The 11997-nt window shown below is 44.3% G+C and overlaps 1 protein-coding gene across 1 annotated transcript in view; it reads left to right on the top strand.

Moving 5' to 3' along the window:
- The window catches only part of LOC139749766 (frizzled-4-like), a 97279-nt gene extending 85779 nt beyond the window's left edge, over window positions 1-11500 (top strand). The window contains exons 3-4 of the mRNA XM_071663993.1: window positions 2819-3048; window positions 5262-11500. Coding sequence (XP_071520094.1) covers window positions 2819-3048; window positions 5262-5729 — 698 coding nt within the window. The 3' untranslated portion in view covers window positions 5730-11500. The remainder of the gene's footprint in view (window positions 1-2818; window positions 3049-5261) is intronic.
- Window positions 11501-11997: the final 497 nt, after the last annotated feature.

Genomic DNA, 11997 nt, shown 5'->3' with positions numbered 1-11997 from the left:
GCAGTCGCTTATTGTCTGGTCGTCTTCAGATGGTTAATGTATGTCTGAGACTATGTATATACAAGCTCTCAGTGCATAAAGTCCATCTATGATTATCAATTATTATTGTTATTAAAGTAAATATGATGATTAACATAAAAGTTGTACCAAGAGAGGAGTGGTAAAAGTATAGGAGGAATATTTACGTAAATTATATATATATATATATATATATATATATATATATATATATATATATATATATATATATATACAAAAAGATGAAAATAAATACTTAGAATCGGCTTTCAAAGGTGTGTGTGTGTGTGTGTGTGTGTGTGTGTGTGTGTGTGTCGTCCATCTCGGAGAGTCTGTCAAGTACATTTACTTTTCATTGGTCGAATTCATATTCCTCTCCCACCACCCGTGACGCCATTTCTCCGCCACAGACAGATCCCGACCCACTTCGCGACCTAACAAGAACGCAGTGTATCGGACGCTGGGTTAGACTGGACGTGTGTTGGAGAGTCATCATGTATGTACCTTTGGCGCCAGTGCACCCTCGTGTGTACCGTCTCTTGACCCCCCCGGGCCGGCCTTGTATGTTGAAGATAAGGGCATTGTGAAGATGAAGAGGCTGTGCTGAAGAAGATTGTATAAACAACAGAAATTGGTCGTGGTTAGCTAGGTTCAAGGCGCAGGCCGGCCTTGAACCTCGGTGAAGACAGGACATTGTGGTGATGGTGTGTGATTATTGAATGCTCTGCTCCGGATATTGAGTGTACGGCGAACATAGTCGGGTTAGTGGTGGTTAGGATGATGGGGGGGGGGGGGGGTGTAGTGAAGATGATAGTGTAGTGAAGATGTTGATGTATGGGGGAGGAAGCTGATTTTGTAGTGACGTAGCTGGCTATTTTTTTTTTTGAACTGACCCCAGGAAAGATCCAATCTAGGCATCAACGTGCGGCCCAGTGATAATAATAATAATAAAAATGATAATAATAATAATAATGATAATAATAATAATAATAATAATAGGAATAATAATAATGATGGTGAAAGGTGTCTCTGCCCCAGCGGAATTCATATTTATATTGAATTATTAAGCTGGACTTGTAATAAGGGACGGCCGTACACGTTGAACACACACACACACACACACACACACACACACACACACACACACACCATCCCCGAATAATCCCCGAATACGCTATTAAACTTACGAACTGCCAAGTTAGTTTCTGTATGAGACTACGCACATCCTAATGACTGAACCATCTCCTGAGGGCCTTGTGCAACCTGAACGCCTCCTACTGGAGGCCGATGGAGACTCGATGGGTGAACCAGGCCCCCCCCCCCGTATTTACTCACTCTTCAAACTACCTGAGCAGGGGAGGAACACAGTCGCGTCTCTCCGTCCATCTCGACCCCCAGCCATCAAGTGGAAGTCGTTCTTTTGGCTTCATAAATAGCACATGGGGGAGGAGAACCAACCAACCAGCCAAACCTTAGCCTCCCCTCCCCGACCCCATAATAAAGAACTTGTCACAGTGCGACGATAGAATAATGCAGTGCTATATGTATATATATATATATATATATATATATATATATATATATATATATATATATATATATATATATACATATATATATAATATATACACACACACCCACAGGCATGTTGGTGTGTAGCCACCTCCATTATTAATACAGTGAGTGTGGTCTTGGTTCGTTCTGCCTTGTTTATGTTACTCTTACGACTCTGGATTTGCATACGGTTAGCTGTACCCTTTTTTTATATTTTTTATTCATTCTTATGTTACTGCTAATTTCCGTCGACTGATCTTCATGGATGTGTTTGTAGGTTTTATATTTGCTTGCAAGGTAAACTCGACTCGTTTTATTATTATTATTATTTTTTTGTTATATTGAGGCATCAGGTTTTGGAATGAGTGTAGATAGTTGGCGAGGGTCGATCTTGGAAGTGTTGGCGGGGGTTGATTTTGGAAGTGTTGGCGAAATTGGCCATGGAAGAGTTGGCGAGGGTTGACCTTGCAAGCGTTGGTGTGAATGATCTCGAAGTACATATGCATATTCTAGTTTGCTTAACGAAAGCGACAGAGGAGCGACGAACATCTGTCTATAAGGAATAAACATATTTGTCTTCAGCAAAACGTATTAGGAAAAGAATATATTATTCTCGGTTCATAAATCAGGAGGTACGTACACTAAAACACATTTCTGTAAATCCTTATCAACCTATCGACCAAAACTGGCATCTAGTCCCCGTGTTCCATCCGTTGGCCATAACTGGAAACCCACACATGCAACCCCCTCCCCCTTCTGTCCCTCCCGCTGTAGAAACACCCGGAAACCAGACGCTTTTTCTAGGAAGTCCTGTTGTCTAGTGTTCCACAAGAACCAGAAGGCTTGCTAGCACGTACTTCGTACCACAAACCATTCATCCACCGAGGGCCATATTAAAGCGGGATTTCACTTCGTCCGGAGAGAACCTAAGGTGGAATATGGTTCATGGTGTACGATTGATCCTTCTTCAGGAGGAAGCAGACTTTCATTTTAGATGATAACACAATGTCTCCTCCGTCAGGAGAAACCAATTTCCCCTCCTTTGTTCCTCCATCAGAAAGAACGTGTTGTCCCCTCCATCAGAACTCTTTGTTCCCTCCATCAGGAGAACCCAGTGTCCTCTCCGTGAGGAGAACCCAAGTGTACCTCTTTATTGAAAAGCAATTTCCCTTCCGTTAGGAGAACTCTTTGTCCCCTCCGTCAGGAGAACCCAGCTAACTGAACACATCTCTGTCTTCTTCTTCAGGCACTTGCTACGCTGGTCAGCAGAACACGGAGACTCTGGTGAGGTTCGTGTTGGTGCCACAGTTCCTGTACCTGGTGACGGGCGCCACGCTGGTGCTGGTGGTGTTCGCCTGTCTCTGGCGGGCCCGCGGCCGACTACGGGAGGAGGGGTTGAAGACGGACCGCGTCGACGTCACCGCCGCCAGGGTTGGAGTGGTGGCCGTCCTGTACATGGTTCCAGCCACCTGCCAGGTGGGTGTGTTGAGGGAGAATGTGTGTGTGTGTGTGTGTGTGTGTGTGTGTGTGTGTGTGTGTGTGTGTGTGTGTGTGTGTGTGTGTGTGTGTGTGTGTGTGTGTGTGTGTGTGTGTGTGTGTGTGTGTAGGGTAAAAGGATGGATTTGTAGGGGGTGGGGAGTGTGTTTGTGCGTAATTTCCTGTTTCTTTTTTGCCTGATGTCTTGTACTGTAGGTGGAGAGGGAGTTTTACACTCGTGGAGCTCCATCTCTGGAACATTCTTAACCGTCGTACAAGTCTCTCCTAATTTTGTATATCCTTTGCATTTACCAATGCCTTCAATGATTTTATTCCATCCAGCAACCACTTCTAGACTCTGACAAAAAGTACCTTTTTCCTCTCTCCATATGTTTCTTTATATCATGTCATGCACTCTGTTCTGTGGGATTATATCTCGATGTCTGTCGAAGAAGTGTTCAGTGTCGACGTCATCAGCTTTTTAAAAACTTGAAAGGTTGTGATCAGGTCACCCCTCATTCGTTTCTTTTCCACGGTGGTCACACATTTAAGGCCTGTATCCTTTCTTAATTTGGCACCATCTTTGTTGCCCTCCTTTGGACCTTCTCTATTGGCTCTTTGTGCTTCTGTAGAGACGGTGACCGAACATTGAGAAGTTTATTCTCGTTTTGGCCTTCAGGAGGATGTGGACAGTTTCCTGAATATCTTCTCAACCATGAACTTGAATGCACATCTGATTTACTCTAGCAGGCAGTTGGTTCCGTCTATGGTGGGACACTGGCAACAGGTGTGGGAATATGTCGATTCCATGTGTCTGCAGCTTACTTCCTGCTGGATGATAATCATATCGAGGCCTTTCTGTGGTTATGACTCATCCTCATCACACGTGCTCGGTTGGACCTCATCAACCATGTATCAAACAAACTTTGAAATCTGTCTAGGTCCCCATGCAACCCTCCTCACTTTTCACTTCCCTCATGAACTATGCATCGACTGCAAACATAGATCAAGAAGAGTCCCAGAATAGGACCGTGCGGTACTCCACTGGTGACCTCCACCCATTTCGGGAAGGTTTCTGCGAGATGCGTTCTGTGTTCCCTTCCACTACAATAATCTATCGGAGGAGTCTTTCCCCTTATTCCTACCTGGTGATCTACCTTCTTAACCAGCCTGTCATCATGATGTTGTGTCAAATAATTGCTGGCAGTCCGGATACAAACAACATACCTAAGCTTTCCCTTTTGCTTGAGAGGGAAACTCGCTCATGGAAATCTAACATGTCCGTTACACCTGACTTCTTGTCCCTAAAACCGTGTTGTCTCTTTTGTAATTTCTCCTCTGTAGAAAGTCATACATATTTGCTTTCTGATAATGTTCTCCAGAACCCTGCTAACCACACTCGTCCATGAGAACAGTTTGTAATTCAGCGCCTCTTCCTGGTCTCCCTTCGGGTCTAGGCATGACGCTCATCCTTTTTCCATTCCCAAGGCACTTCGTCTTTCTCCAGCGACTTTTTGAACAGAATTTAAAGAAGTTTGTCTGGTGTATCTGCACACGTCTTCAGCACATGTGGTGAATTTTCATCAGGACCATGAGCCTTGTATGGTACAAGACCCTTTGATATTCTTTGCGTGTGCTTTCAATATATTTTCTCCGAGAACCTTCTCTCCAATCCACCTCGTAGGTGTTTTCCACTTTGAAAACTTTTAAATGTGTGTTGGTTTGTTTGTGTGTGAAGTGTGTGTGTGTGTGGGGGGGGGGAGGAGGAGGGTGTGTGGGGTTGATGGATAGTGCTCATGAGGTGTTGGGGTTAGGGCTGTTCTGTGGTGGTGGGTGACCAGCCCTGAGGACTATGTCGTCTCTACGTCACTATTTTGTTACATGACCGACTGTCGCAAGGCTTGATATTTCCACATTACACCTCAGTGCCCTCTCATTTATTACCCTCTCCTCCCACCTCATGGCTTCATACTCGCCTCCCAATCACTGTTTTGCCCCATCGCTCCCAGGATCTGTCCCTCACTTACCATCCTTTCTACATATCCCGCAAGATGATCTCCCCCTACATACTTGTTTCTCAGCTCCCAAATGAAACATCTTATTATTTCTCACACACGAGCGCCTCCCTCCTCCCGCATCGCCTTCTCACCACCTGCTGCACTCTTCACATCCCCCCCCCTCACATTAACCAGTCTCCACTTTACCTTCTGCAGGTGGGCGCCACCTTCTACGAGTACGTGGAGCGCGAGCAATGGCTAAGGGACCCATCGGTCAGGCCCAACATGGAGGTCTTCATGCTCAAGATCTTCATGTCCATGGCGGTGGGTATCATGGGAGGCCTCTTCCTCATCAACGGCCGCGTCCTCCACTCCTGGAAGCAGTTCTTCAGGAGGTTCTCCGCCAGGAAGCAGCCGCTGCCTCCTTATTTACAAGCGCCTCACCTGACGCAGGCGGCCCATGTGGCACCCCACAAGCACCCTCCCGGTCACCACCACCACCATCACCACCACTACCTGCCCCACCATCGCCACCAGGAACCGGTACTCCCAGATGTCCACGGTTACGTCCACAGGTATCCGGTGGTGCCCCCGCCTCCGCCACCCCCCAAGCACCACCACCACCACCATCACCTCCACCCTCACGCCCCCAGACACAAATGTGGCTCGGAGACGCAGGTGTAGTGGCGATGGCAGGCTGGCTGGTAGACAGTAGGTAGAGGCGCTAACTGAGGCAGTCGCGTCCAGTGATCCCCTCCAGTACTCGAGAACCAGGAGCTGACCCTGAGGAACCTCCGGCAGCAGTCAGAGGGACGTGTGTCCACTGTCGCCATTCATCAGGTCTCAGCCTGGTACGTGCCGACATCTTCGACGCACCCTGTTATCTTTTAGTTTCTTTTAAACCCTCGCGTGTCTGGTTTGCGCCACACAGGGGTGACTGTCTCCACACCCCCCAACGGGCCGTGCGTGACCAGTCAGTCACAAGAAACTTCTCGATGAAACCTGTGGTCACAGAAATGACTCTTAGACATCTACCAAGTGACTTCTCCGAGCGTGGTGCTGGACTGTGTAACTCCTCTCTCTCTGTGAGTTACTCGGCTAGAACGTGTGACTATAGATACGAGTGATCGCTGTGACTCAACCTTTAGAAACTGGTTACAGTAGTGTGGAAGTGACTCGGACGATTCACGTGATTCGACACGGGTTGCAAAGTGAGCTCGTTGATTAATACCCTGCCAAAATCGTACCCACGCCATCCACGTCGCTGTGGACACGGGATGGGAATAAACCAAAGTAAACATAGGGTCCTGGGCTCACCTTGGCCTCAACCTGGTGAGATGCTCTAAGGACCTGTTGGATTCCTTGTGCTTCATCCTGGTGAGATGCCCTGAGGATCTGCTGGGTTCCTTTGGCTTTATCCAGGTGAAATGTTCGGAGGACCTGCTGGGTTCCTTTGACTTTTCCCTTGCGAGATGCTCGGAGGACCTAGTGGGTTCCCTTATGCTTCATCCTGGAGATATGCCCTGAGGACCTGTTGTGTTCCCTTGGTTTTCTCCTGATGAGAGGCCATAAGACCTGCTGGGTTCCTTTGGCTTCCTCCTGATAAGCTCTGGGGACCCCTGAGTTCCCTCAGCTTCTGCCTGGGGAGAAGCTCCAAGACCTGCTGGGTTCTTAAGGCCTCATCGTGGTGAGAAGCCCCAAGGATAGCCACTGGGTTCCTCTTGTCTTTCTTCGATGAGACTCCAGGTGGGAACCTTCACGCGTTTATTGGTGCTTTATTTATAAGTCTTTACCTTCCCTCAGAGAATGTTTTATATGCGGGAAACTTGAAAAGTGTGGAAGCAGAGTCGTCTATTCTCTCCTACTACTCTTTGTGGTTCATGAATCGCAAGGAATTCTTATAAAACACAGTTAAGATTTGTTTCCCAGTGAGGATAGATGCCTGGAGGAGAGGCACTCCTGGGAAAGAAACTCTATTTTCTAATGCCTTTAGATCATATTGTAAAGGGATTACTTTCTGATATACAGATTTATATTTATACAGCATTTGTAAATAGTATGGTGAGTGTATGTTTGTGTGTTTGTGTATGATGATATCCTCAGCAAAACCGTATACCTCAGGCAACACCCACGACATCTGTAGGTACAGAACCCGCTCCCCTGCATCAACTCAGCAGCGATGATAAAGCAGATAACACTAGACTTTTTTGTTTTGTTTTTTGTGTGTAGGTGTGTGTGTGTGTGTGTTCCATGTGATGAGGAGCCAGGGGAGTATGGGGTTCCGGCTGACAGAGGAGTCAAGGTGCGGGTGTTGGCAAAGTTCAGTGTGTCTTCGGTGGGTCTCTGCTGTACCTTCTAGTTCTCCAGAAGCGTTTGCTGTCAAAATAAATAGATGCCAAACGAGCGAAGAATCCATGTAAATAAGTTTGAGGCAGAGCGAGCCTACCACTTTTCTTCAGGATTCGATAAGTCGGCTTCTGAGTATGTAAATCAGAGAATACTTTCTTAAAAGATGATAATGGAAACTTTTAATTATGCCAGTAAGCTAGTATTTCCATATGTATGTCTACTTAAGCGGTAACTTCTACACGACCCCCAGCGGTGGGATATGAATCGACTGTTCTGAAGTCTGACGAACAGCAAGTCGCACGTGTGGTGAGAATACTCATGTAAACCACTATGAGTGGCTGTCAAAAGACTCGGGCGGTTATAATGTAAACAGGCAGACATACGTTACTCATTTCTTTTCCACTGTCACTACAGACAGTAAGTCCATTTGCTCTTTTTGACTTCACATTGGTGATGCCAGTCTAAAGGAAGTCTTCCAGTTGCTGGGCAAACTTAGGTGTCGGAAACCTTTGTATCCTCCTAATGATCCTCAGAGCGGCGACCACATAGGTTGGGGGACGTAACGTTTGTATATGGCGAGTTGCTTGAAACCAGAAGCATGAACACCAGCTTGTGCAATGGAGGCATTGTGCACTGTCGAGGATGAGGTTACACACCGGTGTCACCAGTCCCAACCATTTCTCTTGATGGTTCAATAAAGTGTTCGAGTCATGTGTGTCTTGGGTTTATGTGGCATTCGGTCAATTGGCAGAATCCCTCGCGTCATCCCAGAAACCTGGGGTCATGACCTTGTCGGCCAATGGATATCGATTGGAACTTCTTGGTGGGGATGGGAGAAACGCGGTCTTGCCTTACGATGGAGTCTCAACTTGGACTTGAGGTCCCATTGATGGATCCACGTCTCATCCCATGTAATCAGGTGGGAGAGAAAGGTGGCGGGATTGACTTCATATAGTGCCAGCAAGTCTTCATTTCCCTCTGATATGTTTAAAGTCCCGAGGCTTTTGGGCTCGCCGAAACCCTTAGCAATACTCGTGGATAGTAAGATTCTCAACACTAGAGTCATATGAAGCTCCAATTTTAATTCGTGCAACGATCCGCCATAAGCAGACACTCGACTCACGCCAGAGTGGCCTCATCAATGGGGGGTTTGGTGATCAGTAAGACGCTCCCAACCACGTTTGAACCTCCTGCCTGGCCCATCTTGATGCTATGGGTTGGGAAGGGTCAACCCTCACAGTGCGTGGGAAGTGTTACGTCGGGCGGATACTGTCTGGCATACATACCCAGGTGGATGAGAACTTGAACGCTTCGCTGTGTAGTAAATTTGTGGACGTCCACAACAATTTCCTCAGATGCCAAACTTTAGTCCTCCGATCTAAAACAAATAACACTATTATCCATAGGTTCAGAGACAAAAAATGTGCCATATTATTTGTATAGTGTTAACAAAACTTTTCGACTGACCCTCGTAAAATGGGGTATCACTGAGCTCGGGTAAGCCAAGTGGTGTGGCCGCCACACGCTGCGTCCTAGAGGTTTGGTTTGTGACGAATGGCGTCTGTCTCGGGTAAGCCAAGTGGTGTGGCCTCCACACTTTGCGTCCTTGAGGTTTGGTTTGTGGCGAATGACGTCTGTCTGCAGGGTAATATTGGCCTCATACGACGCTCGTCTTGAAATAAGACATGGCTAAAGATACCCTTTGTGTTGTATTGCAAAATGATTCTTAATTACGTATTTCATTTGACTTGGGCATCGCTCACTCTCCTTCAGGATCCAGTCTTGTTTATGGACTATTCTTGAGGCTTTAACCCCTTAGTACAGTCGGCGTTTTAACCTTGAACATGAAATCATATATATATCAGGGTTGCAGTGCTTCTGTCAACAGCTAGGGTACAGAATGACCAGACCCAGGCTCATACGCTTGGATGACGCCCCTAGAGATTACATTTTGGACCAGGCGGTCATCCGCAGTCATTGTGACAATGACTTAAGGGCTTCCATTCTTGGTTCCGACAGATATTTTGTCTGTCCATACTGCAACGCCATACCTGAGAACTGCTCAGTTACATGTACAATTCCGGCCTGTTATTACTTATAAACGTATTAGTCTTAACACAACCGTGGTTCGTGTATGTAACGAAACGAATCGGCTTCTTGGAGAGTCGAGCAGAGTCATTCAATCTACTTGAGAACTTTCCCCGCAAACGTTTTTCTAAGATAAACCAGAGTGCGTTCTACACCTAATCCAGGAAAATTAGGAGGGAGGGATCTTCAGGTTATCCGAGTACTCTATTAACCTCCTCTTTTGAAGTTTGTTTGAGGCGTCGAGAGAGAAGGATTCCGGTGGATTGTGAGAACAAGATGGAAGAGTACTGTGTTGTGTTGTGGTGAGAGGGAAGTGGCGTCCTAATGCTGACATATGTGATAAAGTAGTGGCCATATTGAATGTTTTTTTTTTGTAAGAGGTACAGGTGTTACAGCCATTCTCCCTTCCATTCAGGTATGCCCAGCTTCTTATTCCAAAGCTGTCAACTTGACTTAAAAGTCTTCTCACCAGCAGCTATCAAGTGTTCTGTCCCGGTGGACAGTTGGTTACAAGGATTCGTTTTCTATCTATACAGCAGTTAAAAAAAAAGGAAAAAAAAAGACGGAATTACATCACGAGTTTAGGCATTTCTCTCACTGGTGACTAGGTTTAGTACAGGAGGAGGAATCATAACCGAGAGAGAAATCCGGATCGAATCCACGCAAAAGTAGATCATGTTCAGGGAAACGACGTCATCCGAGGGAAAATTTCTTTACATGGGACACTAAATTATTTTTGGGGAAGACTGGATCATATCCAGGGATAAAATTCAGTCACGTCCAGGAGAAATGGAATCATATTGGAAAGATATTACCGTCAATATTTTAAGATGCATTTTTACTGCTCGGTGTGACTTCAGTCCTCATTACGGAATAGACATTAATATGTAACCCTCATGTAGAATACAGTATCAGCGAAAATATTAAATTCACCCGTCTTATAATCACGTAGGGATTTCTCATTTATTCGTCCTACTTTATGAAAATGCTGCTCATATTATCAAAATTATGTCGACTCCGTCAAGGTGTCCGGGGCATTCAAAATTAATTTAATTTTTGAAATTTTGAGAAATTTATTCTGCGAATTTTTATTACTAAAATTTGAAACTTAAATTTATGCTGCGAATTTATTTTAATTTTTCAAGGAATCGGGTAATTCCATGAGTTACGTAAAGGCGAGGTTCGGCAGCAAGATAACATTACGTTATAGACAAACTATACGGGTTGTTGAGAACGGTCAATGATAATAATAATGTCTTCCAAGTAGTCCTGGCCAATCAGAGGCCCATACGCTGTATTTCCAACCTCCTCCCTCAGACTCGCTAATGAGTAACCAAGGTAATATGATGTCCTAACGGACGAACACCATAGAGAGAAGTGTACTGGGGTTTACCATAGTGAGAAGAACCAAGCGTTACCCAAAATTTGGTACTTGTGATTTAGCAAGTCGAGTTTACGTCCTGTTTGGCTGAGTCGGCGCTGGGAATTGTGATCACCAGAAACATAAAATTTTTTTTAAAAGAACTCAAAAGTTTTAAATTACTTCGATGTAATTACCATGGTGAACATATTCACGGAAACTTTATAGGGACATGTTTTACGTTATAATTGTGGTCTATATTTTATAGTAACATTACTTGAAAATCTACTTAATGTAATTATGATGGCAAGCATTTTATATATCTGTAAACATTTGAATTAATAATTATGATGAGCATTTTATAGTTACAAGCCTGGAGCGATAAACGTTTAATATAATTATTATGGTAAACATAGGTATGAAATATGAGTTGTAGCCATTTGATGTAATCATTCTGGTAAACATTTCAAAGTTGCAAAACTTGAGTAGTAGATATTAAATGTAATCATTATGTTATAGACAAAACCTTCAGTTGTAAACATATGTAATTATGGTAAAAGTTTTATAATGCCAAAACTTGAGTATGTACTCATATGGTAAACATTTTAAAAATACGAAAAAAAAAAATTTGTGATTCTTTTAAACTACGTAAACATTTCTCGGACAAACTTTGTAAAGGAGAGGCCTTATCCTGTTCCTAAACAACACTGTAAAGAAAAAAAAATATATGACACTTCCATGTAGAGGAGAGGTATGTGAGCGACCGACCTCTGCCTGAAGCTATCAGCAAAGTGCCTTTTCTTTCATACTGAATCCTCACTGGCTGTATTATGGATACACTGAACTTTTCTTTTTTTTTTGTATTTTGTTTCCGCCATAAAAGAAAATGTTAATAAATATTGATGACAGTGCCCACCTGTTTATAAATATATATATATATATATATATATATATATATATATATATATATATATATATATATATATATATATATATAGTTTTAATAAATTTGTTCCATGTCATACGGACCTTTCATTATCACCCTATTGTGTTGTGCGAAAGATTTTACTTGACCTAAGAACTGTTTTCATGTTAATGATACATAATGCTGACGTGGGACTTCACATCACTCTAGCCCTCGTATAGAAAACGAGG

Source organism: Panulirus ornatus, chromosome 8 (genome assembly GCF_036320965.1).
Source record: "Panulirus ornatus isolate Po-2019 chromosome 8, ASM3632096v1, whole genome shotgun sequence".
Taxonomy (NCBI): Eukaryota; Metazoa; Arthropoda; class Malacostraca; order Decapoda; family Palinuridae; genus Panulirus; species Panulirus ornatus.
The sequence above is the reverse complement of the archived record's forward strand: the minus strand, read 5'-3'. Positions and strand labels throughout refer to the sequence as shown.